The sequence below is a fragment of the Astyanax mexicanus genome, chromosome 12, assembly GCF_023375975.1.
Source record: "Astyanax mexicanus isolate ESR-SI-001 chromosome 12, AstMex3_surface, whole genome shotgun sequence".
Classification (NCBI taxonomy): domain Eukaryota; kingdom Metazoa; phylum Chordata; class Actinopteri; order Characiformes; family Acestrorhamphidae; genus Astyanax; species Astyanax mexicanus.
The window spans coordinates 3,739,975-3,765,101 of record NC_064419.1 but is presented as its reverse complement, the minus strand read 5'-3'; the positions used below and the strand labels follow the sequence as shown (position 1 = coordinate 3,765,101).

Below are 25,127 nucleotides of genomic sequence, written 5' to 3'. Positions count from 1 at the left end.
GAACACAGTTCCACTGCTCCTCAGTGGGAATGGCTATCTGCTCTATAGAGTCCTATTCTATTGGCACTGTTTCCTGGTTATTGAGGCTAGACAAGCTGTGTGCTTGTGCATTGATTTGCACATCTGTGTCAGCAATGTATGCAGCGTGCAGTAAGATAGCTAAATGTGATGTCATAAATGTTTAGACGCAGAAAGTGTGTGTGAGTGTGTATGTGTATTTATAGCAAAACAATACCCAACCCTTCCAAGAGTTAAATCTTCTCTGAAAATGAAAAGCTTTTCACTTTCGCGTTTGTGATGACGACATATGAAATCCGGTTCCTCCAGCTTTGTAAATAAAATGCTGTGACTGCATGCTGGAGCTGTACATTTTCAGCTCTACATAAAAGCAGCCTTATCTCTCTGCCTTGGCCTTGCCAGTCCTGTTACACTTCTAAGTGAACAGTGGGTCATGTGGTTATGTGGTATGAATAAGAGGTCAGTGCACTGTGACTATGGCTTCTATAGGACTAGAAGTTGGTTTGCTTGTTAGTTGTACATTTCAGTGGTGAGTGAAGAGATTTGGTAATAAAATAATATCAATATTTTAAGATATTTTCACAGTATGTCCCATATTCTTGGTGATGCAACAAACACAGAAAATTTGTTAGTATATTTTAATGTATTATTACTTTTATTATTTTATTTTGCTACTCTGCTGTATACCTCCCATCAAGGAGGGTGAACACTAGCACATGCCTTCTCCGATACATGTGGAGTCAGCCACAGCCTCTTTTTGAACTGTTGCTGATGCAGCATTGTTAAATAGCATCACAGCGCTAACGCTTGGAGGAAAGCGCAGCGACTCGGTTTTGATACAGACACGGCCTTGTGCTGATCGACATCACCCATGGAGTGATGAGGGGAAAGAGTACCATCTAGAGAGAGCAAGACCAGTTGTTCTCTCTCAGAGCTCTGGCAGCTGATGGCAAGCTGCATGACCGGGATTTGAACCAGCAATCTCCCGATCATAGTGGCAGCGCTTTAGAATGCTGGACCATTATTATTATTGTTTCTAAAATATACTACAGTAACAAAATAAGTACTAACATTCAGTAGAAAGAAAAACAATGTGTAAACTTTTGCAAGGAAAAGTATAAAAGTATGTAGACCCTGGAATGTAGAATTTCATGGTTTTTCATGGTCTAAATGTGTCATAAAATATCATCTGGTCTTCATCCTAGTTAAGGATATTGAAAAATAGAATGTGCCCAATATAATAGCACAAAAAAGTATGAAGCATGGTGCAAGTAGGTTCATGTTGATCTTCTTCATTGAGTTCTATTCTGTCTGTGTATGAATTATATGCTGATCTTTAATATAATTGTAGGTCATTTTATTTTAATTTTAATATTTTAATATTTCTTAGTTTTACATTTCCTAGTGACCTAGATTTTATATTCTATTAATTATTATTGTTATAATTATTACTATTTTGCAGCCATGGACCCATCCATCACCTTGTGGCAGTTCCTGCTGCACCTGCTGGAAGATCAGAACCACCGGCACCTGATCTCCTGGACGTCTGGCGATGGCGAGTTTAAGCTGCTGGATGCTGAGGAGGTGGCGCGGCTCTGGGGGCTCCGCAAAAACAAAACCAACATGAACTACGACAAGCTGAGCCGCGCTCTGCGCTACTACTATGATAAGGTGAGTACATGGAGCGAATGGTAGAGGGTGTAGGATTTTTTTTATTTTTTATTTTTGGAAATCCTGTTTTAGTCAGGACTAGGTTTGGTGTTTGTGAGTGTGTTTGTAAAGCAAGAAAGGCCTGAAAATGAGTCATTGTCCTTAGAGGGTCTTGACTTGTTATATTACAGTCTCACTCACGCTCTTGCTTGGAAACTAGCTCTCAGTATACAGGGCTGGGTGATGTGTGAGATATGGAATATTCCAGTAGCTGAACTTTTCTATGTAGCTCTATACGTATATAGAGCTCAGGAAAAAAATAAGAGACCACTTCAGTTTCTCTGATTTTGCTATTTATAGGTATATGTTTGAGTAAAATGAACATTGTTGTTTTATTCTATAAACTAGGGACAACTTTTCTCCCAAATTCCAAATAAAAATATCTATTAATTACATTTACGTTATATACATGTAGAGCATTTGTTGGCAGAAAATGAGAAATGGCTGCAGAAGATGCAGAGCTTTCAGACCTCAAATAATGCAAAGAAACAAGTTCATATTCATAAAGTTTTTAGAGTTCAGAAATTAATATTTGGTGGAATAACCCTGCTTTTTAATCACAGTTTTAATGCATCTTGGGATGTTCTCCTCCACCAGTCTTACACACTGCTTTTGGATAACTTCTGATGCAAAAATTCAAGCAGTTCAGTTTGGTGGTTTGATGGCTTGTGATCATCCATCTTCCTCTTGATTGTATTTCAGAGGTTTTCAATTTGGTAAAATCAAAGAAACTCATCATTTTAAGTGGTCTTTTATTTTTTTTTCCAGAGCTGCATATGAGGCATTCATAATGGACCATCCAAATACAGCGATAGCAATCCTTGTTCTTCAAACTATTTTGTCTTGTCTTTTGTCTGTTAATGTTTAGTTTTACTTTTGTTCGCCCACCTCTAGTCTCTGGCCTTGGTGGTAAATAGAACATGTCATTCTGAGATAGGAATGTTGAGTGATACTTACATATTATGAGAATGTACTTCAGTATTTTGACTTTATGCTCTGCTGTTTTTAAACAGAATATAATAAAGAAGGTCAGCGGTCAGAAATTCGTTTACAAGTTCGTGACTTTTCCTGACCCCAATTCGGCCGACGGACTCCGAGGGCCTGAAGACGGCCAGAGGGTCGGCGGTGGAGAGAAGGTGGAGGTGTCCATCCAGTCCAAATCAGCAGGGGGCGCCGGCGCCACCACAGGCTGCCTGTCTAAGAACCTGCAGGCGCAGCGCTCCTCCCCCGGCTCAGTACAGCGCAGCTCCCGCAACGACTACATGAAGTCTGGCCTCTACTCCACGTTCACCATCCAGTCCCTGCAGACGCCCTGCAAGAGCTCCCCCAAACCCATCAAAACAGAGCTCCCCCTGGACAACACGCCCAAAGCGGCCGGTGTGGATCAGCCAGTGCATGAGGTGAGCTGGATTGTTTCCAGGTAATGGTGTTAAAGCTGGTGACACCAAGCTAGTACTGGGAAGTTAGTCAAATTAGTCAAGTTAGTCACCATATTATTAGGCCCACTATCAATGAATGTCTATATTCTGGTCTATTTTTACAGAAGGTGCACCTCTTTATAAGGTGCATTTGAGCAACAATAGTAAGGAATAGGGGTGTCGCCATGTTTACCTTCTAATTCAGCAGGACCCGTTGCTTTGTGTCGTTGGGAGGTCAAATTAGCTGGATGTTCATCTACACAATTTTCTCATCTGAAAACTGTTAATTTGGATGAGTAAAGTGCCTCTGTTTATTTAAAGTAAGCTAAGATTTCCAAAATTTTTACGATCAGCTAGCAGTTGGTCCCACGTAGCTTGTTTTAACACAGTAAACACGCAGACTACAGTCCAATATACTTACCTCTAAAGAGCGAAAGAGCTAGCGCTGCGATTATCAGCTAATGCTAATACTGCTCCAGCCTCGATGCTGGAGAAACTTCCATCAAACTCCTTTTTTTTCAGATTTTAAGTGTGCTTTATAGTGCGTAAAAATACGGTAACCAAATGACGGAGTAAATTCAGTTTTTTGTTCTTGCATGGTTTTGACACCCTTTGAAATAAGTGTAAAAGAAACATTATTTTGTATGTATGATGAACTCTAAATGGTGCTGTTAATAATTAAGCACATCTATAATTGATATTTATATTAGTATAAATATATTTGAAGAATATCAACCCTGCAACAAGCATGAGCTACATTTGTATTATACTTCAGATATGTTTTATGTGAAAAATGTAGATACAGGTTTAGGTTTGTGCATGACATCAACTCCATGCTTATTTTGTTCGTGTTTGTATTTGTGTCTGTTGTTTGATTGGTTGATTTGATTGGTTACCTGCCTTGCCTTTTTTCCAGGTGCGAGTGTGTCAAACTGAAGTGTCACAGAGTTCAGTGCAAACTCCGCCTACAGTGGACAGCAGCCTGCAAGTAATAGTCACCCACCCTTCTCCATGCGCCACGCCGGCCCTCAGTCCACAAACCCCCTCCGGTTCTACTGCTGCTGCCCCTACAGTGAGTTATTCACCATAAATTCTGCTTTGATTGATTACTGTAAAAAAAAAAAAAAAAAAAGCTGGTGCATTCTCATGAAAGGGAAGCGATTTAAAGGTCTCCTTCCACAAAAATCCACTTTTTCATATTCTTTGTAAAATACAATAGGTCTCTCTGAGTTGTATATGATGCTGCACATGAAACTGTTCTTCAACCACTATTGTCTGCAGTAGCTAAGAAAAGAAAATACTCAGAAAAACGAGTCGATCAGGCGGAGTGATGCTGAGAGTCTATCGTTAAGCGAAGTTTAAGGGTTAGCTTTACCTAGCACCTAGTGCTGTTAGAATATTAATATGCATGAGCAAGAGCCGAAATCCTGTCCTTCTTCGGAGACCGCTAATCCAGTGAACTAAAACAGGGTTTTACAGAAACACCAGAGCACTTTGGTTGCACTCTAATATGACTGAACAGCTCGTGGCGTTCAGTCATATTAGAGACCACAATAATACAGTTATTGGTCCAAACCATATGTGCCTACACCCCAGTTGCTGAGTATAATATGTGAATCAGCCAGATCTGCATGTGCCAACATCCTGGTTGCCAATTACATCCAGCCCAATTCCACATGGCAGATACCGAGGCTCAACGAGACGATGCTGTTGTATGTTAGCCGAGCTTAGGATGATTCTTCATGCTATCCTGGATTTCTGATTCTTGTTTCTACAGCCACTATCCTTTTTATTAGCTGAAATTAAATGACCCATCATTCAGATATAATAATAGCTGCTCTGTGGTGGACCTGTGAGGTCCTGATCATTGAAGAACAGAGTGAAAGGATATATGGGTTGCATACAGTCTGTAATTATACAACTACAGTGCTTGGTAATGCTCACCAGAGTTGTCCATTATTATTCATTTATTCATTTTAGGGCTCTTCTGTTTTTAATCAAACCAAATTATTATCTTTTCTGATGATCATTTCAGCCCTAAATCATTTGTATTTCTCCATTTCTGTATGAAAAGGTCTACGCTCTGTCTGTGCTGATTATTTTCCTCCATGAAAATGTGTTCTGGTAGCAGGTTTTCAGCAGTGTGGCTTGCTGAGCCTGTTTGTGCCAAGACTGGCAGGGGGCGTGTGAGGAGGGACTCCTGACATTGTACGACATACTGTCACACAGAGTGTCCACAGGGTACCTATGAGGAAATTTACCGCACTGTAAAGACAGGCCATGTGATGTAAAGAGTCGTATCATGTCTTATTTACGTTCAGTTTGATTCAGACTCTTAAACAACTGTTTATTATAACTAGTGTTGTCCCAGCGTCTCATTTGGCAGCGGAACACAGTGTTATACCAGTCAGTGAGTTTTGTCAGAGCCGTGTCATTGTCATGCTGTGTTGGCCCTGGACCTGCTATGTCTCAATAGGCCCTGCTGTGGTCTGTTGTGAGTAACAGTGGCCCATATTTCTCAGTCCTCTTGAGAACTGAAGTGCTGATCTAGAATCAGCCTTTCTTTCTTTTTTTTAATCCTAATAGAAATAATTACACATACAGGACTGATCTGTAAAGAAAGGACTGTGGAAATATACACATATTCCAAATTGTTATTTATTGCATAATTAAATGATTGTCCTGTAAAATTGTATTAATGTATTATTGCAATTATGTGTAATTATCTTAGGTTATATAGAGTATAGGGGTGGGACAGGACAAGATGTTAACTATCTTGTAATGGATGCCAAAAAATAAGACACCAATTGTACATTTTGTATGATTTATTATATTCAGTAAAATACAGAACATTGTGGTGCAGCACTGCCACTGGTTTTACCAGACCTTACTTCAAAACCTTAGAACTATTTAAAAAAATCCCTCCAGTAAAGATTCTGTATTTAACTGGCAATCCCCTTGAGGGTTCTATACAGACCTGGCAACCACAGGTTGGTATACATCTTGCAGCACACAATCTCTTTATACCCATAATCAATTACATACAATTGTATTAATCTGTATTTAACTGGCAATAACCTTGAGGGTTCTATACAGACCTGGCAACCACAGGCTGGTTTATATCTTGCAGGACAAGATCTCGTTATACCCATAATCAATTACATACAATTGTATTAAAATTACTATAATATTGTTTAGTGACAGGCCAATTTCCCCATATTTAACATTTTAATTGGTCCATTTAGGACTGTATGATAAATTGCATTTTTATTATTTTTATTAGTTATAATTCTAAAAATGGTGCAAAAGGAGGCAGAAAAAGCCTACATGCTGGAGAAAACAGGAAGTGCATTATGTGTGCTGAGTGTTTTCTAGGTCCAAGACTAGTGTTTGTAAATCATGATGCTGTAAAAGCAGTAGCTAACAGCAGCAGTCTTTGATAGCCTTGGCTAATGTTATGTTCAAGGTTTCCTGCAGTGGTTTATAGTTAGGGCGGCCACCTTGACAACAGATGCCCCCACCTTGAATATGTTGTAAGTAGGATTTAAAGGCCATTTTAATAACATTTTGTCTTGTTCTGTCTTGTTTTATCTCAGAATTGTCAGACACAGAAGAACCAGGGATTGGGTGAACCTCCACAGATCTACCTGACCAGTGTATCTGACCCAACCTCGCTAACACCTCTCATCCCATTGACTTCTGTGGCCAGTGGGGATTGCATGGTCAATTCTCAGCAAGGCCACCCTGTGTTTGTGGTAATAAAGCCTCCACCTGTAGCAGGAGCCAAGGAGACGAACATCTCTGCTGGAGAAGAACTTCTGGAGATTGTAGATCTGGATGAAAAACCTGAAACGGTGAGGGCTTCAAACACACTGTATGGACAAAAGTATTGGAACAGTTTCAGTATAACTGTTTCTTCAGAAATCAAGTGTATTAGAAATTATTTTATGCTTTTTTTTGGATTAGCTCTGTACTGTCAATGGAATACTTTCTGCAGGGTTTATACGGTCATGAAAAACCTGGAAAAGTCATGAAATTTGAAAAAAAAAAAAAAATCCAGGCCTGGATAATTTTTGGAAAAAAAATAAAAATACCCCAAAAGTTTTGGAAAGTGATGTAAATTTGGTCTAAATTCTTTGTGTTTCACTTTATTGATGGACAAAATCTATTTTGAGCTAACAAATACATCAGCTGAGAGATAATTCAGTAATTTAGCCTTACAGAATAGAGCTCTCAGGATCTGACACACATTTTATTATTAAAGATTGTGTGTCAACATTTTATCGGATTCATTTTAGACCTACTTTAATCAATTTTAAATATAGTTTTAGTTGTTTTTTTGTTTTGTTTTATTGTCTGTCTGCACTAATGTTTTAAAAAATTTAACATCCCCATCTCCTTAATTCATCCCAGAAGTATTGAATAGCTAAATGCAGTTGGAATATATCCTCCTTATTTCTTTCTGTTTTTATGTTCCGTATAGCCAGTTCTATTGGTAAAATATCTCTCGAGGGACCCATCTGTGTCAGCAAAGTAACCTATAGCATTTATTATAAGCGATATATGTGTGTTTGTTTGTTTGCTATCTTACAGTGTTTGCTTATTCCTCTTTTCTAGACTTTGCCTGCTCCAGCTCCTGTGGCCACAGAGGCTTCAGTTCCTGTAGTCACATCTCCGCCCTGCTCAGAGCCTGTGACACAGCTGGTAGTTGTGGAGGGAGAACTGAAAGATGAACCTGAGGAACATGGTATGTCTCAGTGTGTATACATCTTCTGTATACAGGGCCAACGGTACCATGGTATTCTGTTGATCCACTGTGTTTTATTATCAAGTCTAAAGTCAGTGCAGTTTTGTTTTCCCCAAAATCTTACAGCACTTCATGCTTCCCTCTGCTACTGACAACTTATATTGATATGGATTTCATTTTTCAGCAGGATTTTGGCACACTGCCCACAGTGTCAAAAGTACCAGTTGGTCTTATATAATATTCTAATTTTCTGAGACACTGATTTTTGGGGTTTACATTGGCTGTAAGATATAATCAACAACAATAAAATAAATAAACACTTAAAATAGATCACTTTGTGTTTAATACATCTATATAATATATGAGGTTTACATAGCTGAAAATGCTGAAATTATATATAGCCCTACAACCATGCATTGTTTTGTATTAGCCATTATTGTTTTAAATAATAAGTCACTATTGTTCTAGGACTATACTAGTTTTTCTAGTTTCCCCAGACAGGGATTAAGCCTAGTCCAAGACTAATTTTTCTTTTCAATAGTAAATCTCCATTCAAAATGCTGTGTAGTGCAGGTTTAGGCTTAATCTCTTTACTACTATTGAAAATGTACTACAAGTGAATGAGTCTCAATGCTGTGCTGAGATCTAATATTAAATGTGACTAAAAATGACCAATAGTTGGATAAGGAGTTTTATATATAATATATAGGACCATGATTAGAAACCACTAGTATACAAAAACGTTACAATAAATTGAAATAAATCATTGTGTTTTGGGGAAGGGATATTATAATAAACACTCCTCAGCCGAGACACAGAGAGGTTGCCTGTGGCAAAATATTAACATTTGTAATTTTGGTAATAATAATTGTAATTATTTTTGTTTATTGTATGATTCAGTGAGCCTTAGGCTGCACACTCATATACTCACACGCTTTTGTGAAACTGGGCCCCACAACAGTTTATCAAGCTTTTTGAAGTTTTTCATAGAGAATTCCTCATGGAGTTCTTTTCCTTTTTGTTCTGAACCAGCGGAAGAGCCCAGCACGCCTCCGGAATCCCACCCAGTGTCCACACAGGAAGTCCAGCCTCCGAAATCGAAAAAGCCTCGCGTGCTGGAGCTTCATTCTTGTCCCTCACAGCTGGGCCCTATTTCTCTGGATAAGGTCAACGCTGCAGTCAACAGCCTGCTGGCCCCAGGCAGCGCCACCAACACCCTCACACCCACCGTCATCACCTCACATGCCCTGGTGAGTAAACTGCCACTGGTCTTGGACTGGTTTACATTCAGAAGCTTAATTACGAAAAATAACTGATTCCGAATAAATCGTTTTTAATGGCTTGAATTGAATTAAATGGTTAATTGACTTTAAAATAAGACCAGTTTTTAGTAGCAATTTTTTTTCATCTTTAGCTTTATAGCTTTATATTCAATCAATCAATGCATCAATTTTATATATGCAGTAGGGAAAATAAGTATTTAATACACTGCCAATTTTGCAAATTTTCCCCACTTACAAAGAATACAAAGGCAGGTCAGTAATTTATCGTAGATACACTTCAGCTGTCAAAACCAGAATCTAAAAAAATCCAGACAATCACATTGTATGATTTTTAAATAATTAATTTGCATTATATTGCATGAAATAAGTATTTGATACCATCGAAAAACATAACTTAATGTTTGTTACAGAAACAGAGGTCAGATGTTTGCTGTAGTTCTTGACCAAGTTTGCACAAATGCAGCAGGGATTTTCGGCCCCTCCTCCATAGAGATCTCCTCTAGGTCTTTTCGGTTTGGTGCTGTCGCTGGACAACATTGAGATTCGGCTCCCTCCAAAGATTTTTGATTGAGTTCAGGTCTAGAAGCTGGCTAGGCCACTCCTTAGTTTCGGGTCATTGTCATGCTGGAAGACCCAGCCATGAACCATTTTCAATGCTCTTACTGAGGCAAGGCGGTGGTTGGTCAAAATACAGGTAATGAAAAGTGTGATAGCCAAGATTTTTTGGATTCTGTCTGTTATAAAGGAGTTCCAGTGAAGTTTCTCCAGCACTAAAGCTGGAGCAGTATTGGCATTAGCCGCTAACCGTAGCACTAGCTATTTCGCTGTTCAGAGGTGAGTATGTCAGACTGTAATCTGCGTGTTTACCGTGTCAAAACAAGCTACGTGGGACGAAGGGTTCCTCAGTATAGCGCTGTCGGATGGCATTTACTAGCGTTAAGCGCTGATAGACCAGAAAACAGACATTTATTGATTTATTTAGTGCGCTTTATAGTCTGTAAAATACGGTATATGTGTGTAGATGAATCTGGCAGATATTGTGCCAGAATTTTGTGATAAATAAATAGATATCAATCTGACAGTATCGTATGTATAATTAAATCATTAAACACAAAAATCCATAGCAGGACGTGGATTTGGAATAAACACACCTGTATACGTTCTGAGCTCATGGCAAGGTGGCGTTTGAGCGAGGACTAATCCTGGTAATGATTGTGACCGGTGACTTGGCTAGAATTGTCCTTGCAGGCAGGTTTTAGTTTACATTTACGGATGTAAGTATTTTCTGCTCCTCTCGGTTCTATTTGAAGGCTGTTCAAGTGGTTTGGAGCATAAAGGCAGAAAGCAGCAGGAGCAACATCATCATCTGTTCTGCTTTGAAGAGCATCTAAAAGAAGAACGGAAGGATCTAATGGCAGCGTCTTCCTGCTTCATATATCAAAAGCATTTCTAAGAGGTTGTCTGGTGGAGACTGTATAGAGCCTTTTAGACTAATGAAAGCTTTTTTAAAACCAATACTAAATCTAATCAGTGTAAATCCTTTAAAATAGGTATAACGTGTGCTCTCCTTTTGATCTTTGTCTGCAAAAGGAAGTGTGTTTTCCTCGTAGATCAGTTTAGATGTGCTGGTATCAGATGGTAAAAGTCTCTAAAGGCCTAGCACCCCACACACACACACTCTGAACTCAGCTCTGAACTACCAGCCACCGGGACATGAGGGCGGGGGGTGTTCCTGGGTAAACATTAAAGGGAAGGTCAGGTATTTTTGAGACAGATCAATTTTCATCATATCGGCTGTGGCACGCTGTCCGTGCATTGAGGGGCAGCAACAGAGCGCATTAAAAACAGATTAATAGATTAGTTTGTTTAGAATCTTTAAAATAGTCATGGTATATAGCTCTGGAAAAATTAGAGAGACCACTTCAGTTTCTGAATCAGATTTTGCTATAAACTACGAACAACATTTTTTCCGAATTCCAAATAAAAATATTGTCATTTAGAGCATTTATTTGCAGAAAATGAGAAATGGCTGAAATAACAAAAGGATGCAAAACTTTCAGACCTCAAATAATGCAAATAAAAGTTTTAGGAGTTCAGAAATCAATATTTGGTGGAATAACTGTAACTTTTTAATCACAGTTTTAATGCATCTTGACATGTTCTCCTCCACCAGTCTTACACACTGCTTTTGGATAACAAAATAATGCCAATAAAAGTTTTAAGAGTTCAGAAATCAATATTTGGTGGAATATCTCTGTAACTGTAACCTTTTAATCATAGTTTTAATGCATCCTAACATGTTCTCCTCCACCACTCTTACACACTGCTTTTGGATAACTTTAGGCCACTCCTGCTTGGTTTAATGGCTTGTGAACATCCATCTTCCTCTTGATTATATTCCAGAGGTTTTCAATTTGGTAAAATCAAAGAAACTCCTAATTTTTTTAAGTGGTCTCTTAATTTTTTTCCAGAGCTTTATATGGTATATAAAGATACACCGTTCTGGCACCCTTAAAACAAAAATAAAAAATAGCCTAAAATGTCCAAACCCACTTTTTAAATATTCTCAAAATTGCAGTTTTACCCTTTTAGAATCAGCGCAGTTCAATCCCCCACCAAGTTTTACAGCCCTGCAGCTCAGCACACAGAGCCAGTCGTCCACAGTTCAGTGTGACAGTGTGTATTTTGAGCAGCAGGTTTGTTTTAAGCGTCTGCAGTGAGGTCTTTTCTGGTTCTGTGACATATGAATCCACAGTCACAGTAGCCACCCACGAGGCAGGCCCAGGGAAAGAACAGCGGGGGCGGTGCTGACGCGACACGCGATTATTCATTAAGAAAATGCAGCGCCGCGTCTGTTTATGAGCAGCTTTCTTAATTGGGCGGTGGGAAGTACGCATAAAAATGCTCTGAGTGGGCCTGAAAATTAGGCCAACTAAAAATGCTGCTTTTTAGACCCAGATAAATCCATCAGAACGTCTTCTCCAGGATGATGGCCGTGTTTTGTCTAGAGCCAGGCTTATCTAACTATGGAAAATAGACTGTAGTGAGATGTACTCACGCTGGAGTTGCGTGTTTGTGTTTATGAAGCTGAGAGCTGGGTTTGGTGTAGTGTAGCGTTTCTGTAGTCGGGGGTCGTGACCCCCCACACTCGCTCAATCACAGACTGATAGCAGATAGCCCTGCTGTTTCAGTCACGGAACAAAGACATTAAAGACTAGAGCTCTGTTTAAAGTGTTTGCCATTTTTTGTGTCTCTTTGTTATGTCTCTCGCTCTCTCTCATATGTATGCACATCATTCCTTTCATTCTTTTTCTCCGTCATTCTTTCTCATGTACTTTCTTTCTGAATTCCATCTGCTGTTTTCTTTCTCCATTTATCTCTTAAATTTTAAAAACATACACATTTCCTTTCATTTTCTCTCTCCCTCTCTCTCAATTCACTATTTTCCTCTTATTCTTTCTCTTTAGACTCCTTTTTCTTGTCTCTCTCTTTCTCTCTCTTATTCCTTTTAATGCACTTCTTGTTTTCTCATATACTCTGTACACTATATATTTTATAGTTTCATTTGCTCTCTCTCTCTCTCTTGCACATCTCCTCTTATTATTTTTTCTCTCTCCTGGCCTCATTCTTTGTTTTCATTGAGTACTCTTTTTAACTATTGTCTACTGTGCTCATGCTCTCCTCTTTCTCTCGTATACCCTTTTATTCTTATTCCCTCATTGTCATCGCTCTCTCTCTATCTTTCTTTTTCTGTCTCTCTCTCATACACAATTTTTGTCTCATTCGTTCTCTCAATTTTTTTATGCACTTCTTTCTGTCATACTGTCTGTATAAGCTTTTGTTTTCATTGTCATCTCTTTCTCTCTCTCTCTCTCTCTCTCTCTCTCATACACACTCATTTATTCTCTATTACTTATGGGTGTGCTTGCTTGCTCTCTCTTTCTGTTTATCACTCTTGTATGTTCTCTCTCTCTCTTTCTCTCTCTGTTGTCCCTTCTGTATGTTCTCATTCTTTTCTCTCTATCTCTCTTGTATGTTCTCTTTCTCTCTCTCTGTTAATTGCTCTTCTATGTTCTCTTTCTTTTCTCTCAATCACTCTTGTATGTTCTCTTTCTCTCTATATCTGTTAATTGCTCTAATTGCTCTTCTGTTCTCTTTCTTTTCTCTCTATCACTTTTGTATGTTCTCTTTCTTTTCTCTATCACTCTTGAATATTCTCTCTCTCTCTCCGTCACTCTTGTTTGTTCTTCCTTTCTTTTCTCTCTCTCTCTCTCTCTCTCACTCTTGTATGTTCTCTCTCTTTCGCTTTTTTCTATCACTGTTGCATGCCTTTTCTTATTCTCTCATTTTCCATCACTCTTGCTTGCTTTCTCATTCTTTTGTTCTCTTTAACTCTTGCATTCTCTCTCTTACACATTTCCTTTCATCCTTTTTGTTTCTCTATTCTGCCATCATTCATTGTTCTCATTGAGTACTCTTATTTTCTATTGTCTTTTGTACTCACTCACGATTGTTTTATCTCTCTCTCTCTCTCTCTCTCTCTCCCTCTCTCTCTCTCCCTCTCTCTCTCTCACAGACTCCAGTCCTGTTGACGCCGAGTCCGCTCCCGTCCACCATTCACTTCTGGAGCACTTTGAGCCCCATCGCCCCGCGCAGCCCGGCCAAGCTCTCCTTCCAGGTGAAACTTCCTTCCTGTTTCCAGATTCACAGCACGACCCCATTCAGCCATCTGGTGCCTCTCTGTGCATCACTTCATTACTGAGGACGGGTCACACTACTGACACACTGCCACACACTCCACACACACCACCACCAGGCTCCTGCCAGTGGAAGCTGAAGCTGCAGCTTCTCATTTATCTGTTTCAGTCAGCGTGTCCAGCGGCTGTTCTGCAGGCTTTATATTAGAACCCCATGTGCTTCCTTTAACATTCATGAGCTGAGGATTTGGACAACAAAACCAACACAGAGACAAAAACAGCCCAGCAGTATGCAGTACAGTCTCTTCATAGTAAGATTTAGATTTTATAACTGAAAATTCTGATAGAGAGGCTTATTGCTCCCTCTGCTGGATCAGGGTGGTATTTCTGAGCCGCATGTATAGATAAATAAAGGGTAAAATAAAGGTGTCACTGTGTACCAGTGTGTCACTGAGGGGGTAGCCCATACGTCCTCCTTGAAGGGATATTTTTCTATTTTAAAATCAGGTCATTAAAATATATACATATATACATTTCCCCTGGGAAAATTAGTATACCACATACCTTTAATATACATATCTGGACCCTTGGGAACATGTTGCAGTATATGGGGTAATTTATAGTGTAGCGGCAGCGCAGATGATCTATGGCTTGTAAACACACATTTATATAAAAAAAAAAAAAAGTAAATAAATATAACCTGTAATATGTAACTAGTACATTATAGTTTTGTGTTTAATTAATATTAATAACTAGAACATTATAAACATCCCAGCAAACATGGCAACTAAGCACAATACAATTTTTTATATATATTTATATGTATTTATATATATTAAAATAATTGCCAAAGTTATATTTTTGTTTAATATCATAAACTCACAATTACAAACTCTGCAGATGGCTTTTTTAATTTGATATGAGCGGTACGGACACATTAGCTTTCTTACAGTGGCTTGCAAAAGTATTCATACGCCTTTTTAAACTTTTAATCAATTAAAAATTACTAAAGTATTCAGCCCCCACTATATCAATACTTTGTTGAACCACCTTTAGGTGCAATTACAGCTGCAAGTGTGTGTGGAGTACTGATATGTTTCTACCAGCTTTACGCATCTAGAGACTAAGATTTTACCCATTTTTATTTGCAAAACAGCTCAAGCTCAGCCACAATGGATGCAAGCCAAGAGATCATATGTGATCATAATGGATCTTAGATGTAATCCATTTACATTTCTATTTATAGCATTTGACTAACACTCTTATCCAGAGGGGACTTGTGTTGGTGTTAGGAGGACCTGTGTGTTCCCAGCCAGGGAATTAAACCCTAGTTACCCACAACACTACATTAACTGCTCCTTGATCAGTGGATTACTTTTACTGCAGTTTTAATTTCTGCTTTCAGATTAATATTTCTTTTTGTTTGGTTACAGTTTCAGACAAAAGTTTTTTTTTTTTTTAGTGCATCCCATGTTTTATTGGCAGGTCAACATATAAAGTAAATTTACCATTCTACTTTTAATGCTGCAAATTTACCATTTCAACTTAAGTGATGCTAATGTACCGTTCCACCTTAAATGCTGCTAATTTACCATTTCACCTGCTGAGGTGAAACACGCAGGCTTCAGGCTGAACTCAACTGAATATCTTCAGCTTTTAAGGTGGAACAGATTATTCAAGCAAGAATACAGGTTTAGTTTTATTTAAAGTGTTTATAATTTCTGCACAACTTAAGCAGAAATGTAACTCATAAAGCTCTTAACTTATGCTACAGACTCAATGTAACAAATGCATCGTTTTAAGGTGGAATGGAAATATGTTTTATGGTGGAAGGGAAAGTGTGGACAATAAACTAAAAGCTTTATATTAAAATTAGTTGCTTATTTGAGTATTTCTACAGTAAACTCTAATAGTCGTGCAGTGAATCAGTACATTTATGTACAGAAAAAAAATGAAGTGGCATGTGCCACATTAGCTTGTGTAATGGATGTATCATTTACATACTGCAGAAATATATAAATTGTATAAATTGCACCACAGTATATTTCACCTCAGGAGCACAAATAGGTCACATTATTTTATCACGTAAACCATTTATTAACATTCTCTCTGTCTCTTCTCTGTGCTGAAATGTGTTACCCTGGATCTAACTTGTCTTTATCATCCTGATAGTTCCCCTCCAACGGAAGCAATCAGATCCACATCCCAGCCTTGAGTGTGGACGGCCTGTCCACTCCTGTCGTGCTGTCCCCGGGGCTGCAGAAACCATAGCCGGCCTGTGATTGGCTCCTTTACTTGCCTTCGTGGTGATTGACTTTCCAGCCCAGCCGGTGAGAAGCTGACGACAGGTAATGAACAGACCGCACACTCCATAACAGGCCCTGATTGGTGTTCAGAAGAGCTTCCGGTCCAGTGAGGGTTGAGCAGCAGGAGGCGTGCACGCTCAGCCCGGCCAGAGCAGCCCCTGCTTCAGGACGGAAAGGTGGCATTTTTACAGACTAAATACTCTCAACGGTTTCTTTCAGGTTCTGTTTTTTGTTTGTTCGTTTGTAAAAAAAATTTTTTGTTCTTCTTGTACGTTATTTATTTTTGTCGGACGTTTTGGTGCATCAGCTTTTCCGTTTTTAAGGACTACTCTTAGCAGCAGATGCATATGGGTATTGAACTTTGAGCTCTTTCTGCTCTAAATCTTTCATCACCTGCTAATGAGTGGCAGTGTTTTATTGTGTATATCCTGAAGAAGCAGATGTCGCTCTGACGGTATGGTTTTTTGGATGTTGTTCCTTTATTTCTTTATGAGAGACGTTGAAGTACTGAAATATGGCGGAGGACAGACAGAGGGCAGTGAAAGCTCACTTATTTGTACGGAACTTGTTTGTATAAACTCTCAGAGCAACCATCATGATGAACCTACTATGTTTTTTAAAGGACTTTAAAAAAAAAAGGAATTGCTATTTTAACAATTCTGGATTCTGACCAAGGATAACTACATGGAATCTATTTTGCTAAAGACATTTATTAACAGTGGAATGACATGGCCATCCATTGACACGTGGAAGAGGAAACAGGAAGCGGAGGAAAAAGAAGCACCATCATTGATGATCAACTCCTTGTCAAGACGCAGAATGTATCGACGTTACCGTTTAGGCTTTGACTTCATTCCTTTCTCTATGAACTCTCTCCTTGTACAGATTAATATGCTCCCATTCCAGTTTTAAGTTCTTTTTTTTTTTTTTGTTATTTTTCTTTGTCTGCTCTGACAGAGATCTCCTGAAAGAAAAGACGCCTCGTCAGCGCCGCGAGGAAACTTTTGTAGTTTTATGTTCTGTAGTTTTTCGGTTGCTTGTTTTTCAAGAAAACACCAGAGGAGACCAAAGACCAGCGATTTGTATAGAATCCAGTTGAGTATCTGTGTATGTGCTGCAGCATTTGTCTTTCATTGTCCTTAAATATCTCTCTATTTCTCTTGTTTTTGTTTTTTTATCTGTCGTTTTGTCTTTTTCTCTCTTACAGATCCTTTTAAAATCCTTAAAGTGACAAGGCAGCTGTTTTTAATGAGGCGTGGCCACAAGAAAATATAGTGTAAATACAAAATAAAAATTTAAAGGGCGAAGTGGTGATAATATATAGATGTTTTATTGAGACTACAAGATCATATACTGTTGACATACTATGGAATATATTGAGGACATAAGACAAAACACTGAGTATGAATATATTGAGGACACAGCATTTTCTCTTTTTTGAGATCACAAAAACACATTTAAAATATATATATTTTTAAGCCAGAAATATATAAATATATAAAACATATGAAAATAAAAATATGTTGGATCAACAAGACCTATGTATTGTGCTCATAATGTAAAATATATAGGATCTTTTGTCAGATCACAAAAAACATATAAAAATATATATTTTGGAGCCATAAAGAAGACAAGAAGACTATTTACTACGGTCATAATATAATAAAATATAAACAGGCCAAAAGATACTCAATACATTGAGTACAATTATATTGAGGAGACATTTTTTTTTAGATCACAGAAACATATAAAATAAATCCTTTTAAGCCAAAAAATATATATTTGAGAAACAAGACTATTTACTGAGCACAGAATATAATATATGTACAATCCAAAAGATACTCAATAGATTGAGTACAATTAATTTCGAGGACACAAGATATTTCTTTAACACGAAAAAAATATGAGGTTAAAAATATATGCATTAAGGCCACAAAAAATATATTGAGCTTACAATATAATATATTGTGTCCACCAGAGAATGTATATATGGAGAGAGAACGTAAATAGCATATAAATATATATTGTATAAATATAATGAGCTATATATTACAAGCTTAATTTGAGACCTCAGCATTTAATATTTTGCCACGCCTCTTAAAAAGCAACCATCACTCACGTCACCACCTTTCTCTCTTCTTCTCTCTTTTTCTCTCCTTTTCTCTTCTTTTCTTTCTTCATATTTGTCACATGAAAGGGCTACAGGACTCAGCACGCTACCAAAACGTTAAACTTTAACGTTTATCAGCTACAGATCCACAGTGAATGTAAAGCAAACAAATACAAACTCGCACACATCCTTTTTTTTTTTTTATATATATATTTCCGAATATATGTGTGTGTATTTTGACGAAGTAAATAGCTGACGATAATCCAGTTTGGAGCAGAACATGTTGCTATAAATGTGCTGAGGCTCTTTGGACAGTAATTTTGTATGAACTGATCAGTCACTACACTCCTTTTCTCTGTTTGATGCTCAATGAAATTCAGTCAGTAGTTGGGTATTTTTTAGAAATAAGCTTGATTCTTGTCTTGATGCTGTGAACTGTAGATATTTTTATTTTTCTTTTTGGTTCTTATTCCTCTTTTCCCCCTTTATTTTCCATATTTTCAGTGCAAAAAGTTGAAACATACATTTTTATTTGCTTTTTTTTTTTTTTTTTTTTGTAATATTTAATTTTTCCCCCCACTGATAAACAAAAAAAAACTAATAGGACCATAACATTTATTTAGTATTAGCAGTTAGCTGGTGCAGATTCCAGAGGCTGGGCTGGAGCGTCCAGGGTGGGCAGGAGGCTAGACGTTCGAGTCTTAAAGCGGAGAGCTTGTTTACTTGCGCTGCTGAATTTATAACAGATATTTAATTTGCTTTCATTTTCAGCAGATTAAAGAGAGGAAGGGGTTTGCCCACCCGAGCTGCGTGCTGTGGGGTGTTAGCATGATTCTGTATAAAATCTGTTCAGTCTTTATATCCCAGCAGCCTGCTGTGCTCTTCCCAGCAGCCTGCCCTGCAGTGTTTCCCAATTATAAACATACAGGGCATATTGCAAATATACAGATAGCAAACACACACACAGCTCTGTCTGTTCTGTCTGTGTACCCTAGCAGTTAGTATTAAGGTATTAGGTCTTTTATTTACTGTGCTAACAACATGCACATACACCATTTGCACCATTGGATTAACACCGCCTCCTTGTTTCGACACTCATTGTGTTTATTTTATGCGCTTCACTAGGGCTGCACGATATATCGTTTGGGCATCGTTTTTTTTTTTTTATTGAATTGATTGAAATGATCATGTATCTGTAATCTGTAATTGTAATTTAGATCCTGGGATGATTCAGTCGGACAGTAAGAGCCGCAGTAAGGGACAGTAAGGGCCGCTGCTGTTTAATTTGACCTCTTCTCTGGTCTGTTTTTACCCCATTTTTGAACGACAGCACACCTCACTGGTAGATCTGTACTACAGTCATCTCTTCAATGCACGCTGACTGTGCAGTTGTTGCACATGTGCACCATCACCTCAAACACAATCTGACAAGTAGACCCACAAACTTCAGGATTTTAATGACTCCTCAGTAGTAGCCTAAGTTACACATGATGTCCTAAAAGCCCTCGGGCCAGACGCTGAATGTTCTTTGTCTTCTCAGTCTGGCAAATCTACACCAATAAGTAGAAAATGTGTGTAAATAATGCAGAGTTTTACTTGAATCGCTGGTGTGGAGTTTATAGAGTGATGGGGTGGATTTTAGTGGTCGTCTCATGGAATACTTTGGTAGCACGTTGGGAATACTGGTTTAATCCAGAAGAGCACAGCCAGAAAAATGTGTGTCTTTTTTAAACTGCTCTTGTTTAGACTCTTACACTCTTAAAAATGAAGGATCTGAAAGGGTTCTTGAGAGAGCGATGCTGTAGAAGAACCAAGAGCGAAGGACGTTCAAAGAACTTCCACATTGAGCTGAGCAGATGATCGTTTTTGTATTGAAAGAGTGATTAAAGGAGTGCAATGTTCAGCTGCTATGATTAATTACATTGTCTCAAGTCAAAGGGAGGAAATTCAACTCAATAACAAGAAAAGCATGAAGTGCATGTAGACAAATTCGCCAATTCTAAAGCACCCAATCATGCTGCTCAATTGCTTATACATGATATGGACAAAATATTGGAGCACACCACTTTATCATTCAATTCAGGTGTTTAATTTCAAGTGTATGAAATCATGCTCTTGGGCCCTGTCCAGGTGTATGCATATCTTTTATAAATAGGTAGGTTTTGTCTTCATTTTGGTCTCCTGTCCATGCAAAAACCCCTTTTTTTGCCCCTGAAAATTAAGCGTTTCTGGCTGAACCCTTACCTCCAATTCTTTATACAAACAACTAAGGTTCTTTATAGAACAAAAATGGTTCTTCTGTGGTATCACTCAAAAAACGTGGGTAGCGGGTACCTTTTACCTTTATTAATATTAAGCCGTGTTAAAATGTATGTAACCATGACTAAGATAACCGTGGATTTTGGTGCGTATTTAAGTTAAAGTTAGAGTGCATTATCTCTTGTTTTAATAAAGAAGAAACGCTGCCAAGAGAGGATGCTTTTCATTACGGGGGTGCTGAATTCGTTAATGAACACTGGCTAGCCCACTGAGCAGTTAGTATTGGCTTAAGTGTGCTCGGGCACGGATTGTTCAAATGCAGCGTGAGTGCAGGCCAGTGGGGAGGGGGTAGAACCGTGCTCCAGTGTGAGTACACCCTAAGATGCTCCTAAATAAGCAAATACCAGGAAAAAAATATCTTTGCTTTGTCCAAGAACCCTTTAGAAAACCTTATTTTTAAGAGTGTAGCGATTTGAAGACGTAAAATCCATTTCACACAGCTTTTGGTTTCTCCGACTCGAGGTTAATTTCCTGCTTCTGATTTCTGTAAGGCCTGCAGTATTTGATTTGTCACTGTGAGCATTATTTGTCGTTTTTTTGTCCTTATCGCTGGTACCTTTCTGTGGGAAGCATCTCAGCACTGTCCCCTGCTTTTCCAGTCAGGCTTTGTGTAATTATGGAACCTACAGTTGTTCCGGCTAGAGGACTGGACCCTGCTTGTGCTTCAGGAAGCCTGGCTGTGATCTGTTTCTGTGCTTTAGCTCTGTGATATACTGTATTCTGCGTTCGTTTTTGAATGGCTGACGCTTTGTGTACCTGATTTCTGTTCCTGCAGTTGTGACTTCGCCTCTTTTACCATCAGTTGACGTGAACCCCTTCAGCACAGATCAATATATTGACAGTAGTCTTTAAAGATCAGTACTTTCCCTCTTTTAAAGAATGTTAATTGTTTATTTCAAACTGAAGAGAAGAATTGAACAGTAGAAAGAAGTAAGAAAGTAAGAAAGCCATACATTTTTGTTACACTTCTGTACAAGACTTCTGTAGAGTCTTTCTCTATGTAGATCAAGAGTATTGATATTATTAACCCTATTTTAGATGTGAGAAAGAGGTATTCTGTTATAATATGCAGAATTTCACAAGAAAAATGTTTGTATATTTGTTAAACACGGTGGGTAGCTCTAGTTCAGCAGATATCGCAATGAAATTGGAATTTTATGCATGTTTTTTTCTTCTGATGGCAAACTTTTGTCTTGCAGTCGTATCAGTCATATCAATAAGCAGGGAAAGGAAAACAAATGAGAAGTGAATCTCCCTGCTGTTCCATGACAAACCTTACATCTGCAAAACTCAAAAAAAAAAAAAAATCAAAAGAGAGAAAGAAAAAAAGGCATCAGCGTCTTTTTCACTGCCGTCACCCAATTATGAAGAAACTTCAAGGTGTTAGGAGTTGATTTTGTGCTGCTGGGCCAAGAAGAAAAGCTCTCACTAAAAAAAAGAGTGAGATTTTCTTGTGACAGCAGCAGCAGCACTGGTTGAAGGAAATGTTCACAACTAATTGTACAGTCGAAAAAGCTATAGCTTTTTTTTTTTTTTTGTGATTTGTGAGTAACCTGTTTCCAGTCTCCAAATCTGTTGGTGAAAAGTTTAGCTCCAGCCCTGATCTGAGACCCTGATTATGCTTGGGACGATAGAATTTTGGCTTTTGCTCATGAATTTTTCATACATGCAAACATATTTCTTCTGATTTGGAACAGTTAGAAACATACATGTTACTAATAAAAGTCTTTGCAATGTCATATGTTACTTTACAACATGTGTAATATGTATAGTCTTCAAGTCTCTGTAAAACGCCAAATCCACCGGAGATCCTATTTAAACCTATAGTTACTTAAACACACAGAGAAGGGTAGTCGAGGTCCAGAAATTAAATGTGACGCAGACCATGCTAATGTTTAAGGGTTAATGTTAAAGAGGGCTGGAGTGAAACTCTTCTAGAAGCTCGCTTTTCATGAGCCTTGTTGGAGATACTAAAGCCAAACCAATCAAATCAATGCTGTACCTTCTTAAATCTCTGAAGACTGTTCAGGTACTCGTTGTTGTACTTTGTTTACCACGATAAAGAAAATAGGCCTTAATCTTAAGTCCTCAAAAATTGGCAAGGTGTTTATCAATCAGTGATAAACCCATCTTTAAAATCAGCACTTTAGTATGACCTTGTCTAAATTATTATTTTTCTCTTTTTGTTGTTTTTTTTTTTCTTTCTTACTTCCTTTTTTTTCTTGTTCTTCTTTTCATGTTTTGGGGAACATGTTCACCAGTTTTCCGTTTATCGGGATGTATCGTGTGCATCTTTAAAAGAAATGTAACGTTTAAAGAAAATTCCTTGCTCTGTTTTTTTGTAAATGTTTTCTTTCCCCGAACCAAAAGTGTGCAAAAATTGTACTTGTGCAAGTTTTAATTGTGCAAAGAAAGCTAATTGTAAGCTATGACCAGCATGTGCTTATATATATGTCGTTGTTATTTTAACCTTTATGCAAGTGGGGACATGTGTTACTTATACACACACAGACATATATACACACACAGATATATATACACACACATGCACACACACACATATACATACACACATACACACAAAAGCCATTTATTAAATAATTGATATGATCACAGAGGGAGAAACAGGCAGTCCTGCAGGTTTGGGACCACTTTATTGGGATGTAGGTTTGTTTGTTTCTGCTTTATATACCAGCACAGATTGACGTTATCAATTTTGCCATGAGCTGTGAGATCCAAGTTACTGCTGAACGCTGTTTTTTGCTTATTGAGAGCTGAGGAAAGGGCGGTTTGGGTTGGAGATCCGGACCTGAGGTAGCCGAGTGAAAGTGCAGGTGGCTCAAAACTGTTAAGATGATCCTTCTTGCCTCGTTTTATTCGTGTCTTTTTAAAAAGTTACTGAAACACCCAGTAATTTCTGCTGTCGCCAGGTGTCTCTTCACTTGATTCTTCTCTCTGATATGTCATGTGGGAACTACTATCGTATGGTTCAGTATTCAGTAATGTGCTGGGAAGTCTTGCGCTACACGTTTATTATTTGTGTAAAAGGGGAAAAGAGAACTTTCTGTAGTGCTAGTCCTGACCGAGTAGAGGACCTGGATTTCAGATCTGTAGCCTGGACTCCCTTTCCCAGACGAGGGTCACTCTCTCCCTCTCTGGGAGTTTATTTAGAAAAAGGGACGGAGGGGCTTTTATTTTTTTTAACTGTCCAAATATATTTACTGGAAAGAGAGACAAAATATTTTTAATCTGCACATTCTACTTTGTTTGTGTGTATGTTAGATATTAATCTTGTTTTCTAAAGAAATATGGAACTAATATAAAAAAGTGAATAAAAAGCTATTTTGTTCTTTATTTTGTTGTTTGTCCTTGTTCTTTGTTTCTGTTCTTAAAGATACAGGGCCGTTGTACCACAGGGTTCAGTCAGTGGGCCTCTACTTTTTCCCTTGACCATATGCAGTATTAGGGCTGGGAGGTTAATCAAATTAATTTGATTAATTAAATTAAATGTTTTAATACAGTAATTCAAAATGGGATAGTCAAGATTGTATCTTTACATATATAATCCAGCAGAGCGAATCTCAGTAGATAACCACATTTTCTTCTGTCAGAAATCTGCAAAGAACTCATTTATGTGGCAGTGATTTATATATTTTTCATATTTTTCCCACGTTTATCGGAAACACAAGGAGGTTATGTTTGCACTGTGTTTAATCGTACATGCAGTTTTTATATTAAAGGGGACTGCTTACTATACATTAAAAAAAATAATAAATAGAAATAACTTTTAAATGGTGCTATTTATTTACAAATTAAAAAAAGTTATTTAAGAACTGAAATTTTAAACCAAGAATCTCTCATATAATTAAAAAAATATTGAGATTAATTTTTTTAATTTTACAATATCTCCCAGCCCTATACTGTATGCACAAATGTTCTAATGAATTCCTTCAGCAACTTTACCGTAAGTTCCACCTACTGCGGATACTGCTGTGCTTGATTTTGAAAACTGAGTGCTTGTTTTAAAATGGTAAACTTGCAGACTACAGTCCAATGCGAAAAAGTTAGCGCTGTGGTTAGCGGCTAATGCTAATGCTGCTGTTCCAGCCTTAGTGCTGGAGAAACTTCACTGAAAACTCACCCTTATAACACCATACTTCAGTGGAGTGGCTTTACTGACCATTTTTATGAAAATTAAAGGATTTTCAGTGCGTCCTATAGTCCGAAAAATACAGTAAGTACAATGAAACCCCTCAAGACCCCAATATTTCTGTGTCGTTTAAAAATTCTCCTTATTTTGTAAAAACTATAATAGAAAACTTACTATTATAGTATTACTTTTTCTGTATGTTTGTTTTTTTTACTGTGAATGTAACCTAGGTTATATTTATGGTCTGCTGCTGCAGTGGAAGATCTATTACAAACAAACTAACTAAACAAACATGGCCTCTCCTTGTTGTCGCACAGAATAAAGTGAATAATGCTCTCAGAATCTTTAAAATTAGTCAGGCCCACGTTA

General features: G+C 37.9%; 1 protein-coding gene across 1 annotated transcript in view; it reads left to right on the top strand.

The window, feature by feature from the left end:
* The window catches only part of elk1 (ETS transcription factor ELK1), a 38,004-nt gene extending 14,042 nt beyond the window's left edge, over window positions 1-23,962 (top strand). Inside the window, exons 2-9 of the mRNA XM_007245848.4 lie at window positions 1,481-1,689; window positions 2,742-3,128; window positions 4,063-4,218; window positions 6,743-7,000; window positions 7,764-7,893; window positions 8,926-9,143; window positions 13,753-13,854; window positions 16,046-23,962. Coding sequence (XP_007245910.3) covers window positions 1,481-1,689; window positions 2,742-3,128; window positions 4,063-4,218; window positions 6,743-7,000; window positions 7,764-7,893; window positions 8,926-9,143; window positions 13,753-13,854; window positions 16,046-16,144 — 1,559 coding nt within the window. The 3' untranslated portion in view covers window positions 16,145-23,962. The remainder of the gene's footprint in view (window positions 1-1,480; window positions 1,690-2,741; window positions 3,129-4,062; window positions 4,219-6,742; window positions 7,001-7,763; window positions 7,894-8,925; window positions 9,144-13,752; window positions 13,855-16,045) is intronic.
* The last annotated feature ends 1,165 nt before the right edge of the window (window positions 23,963-25,127 follow it).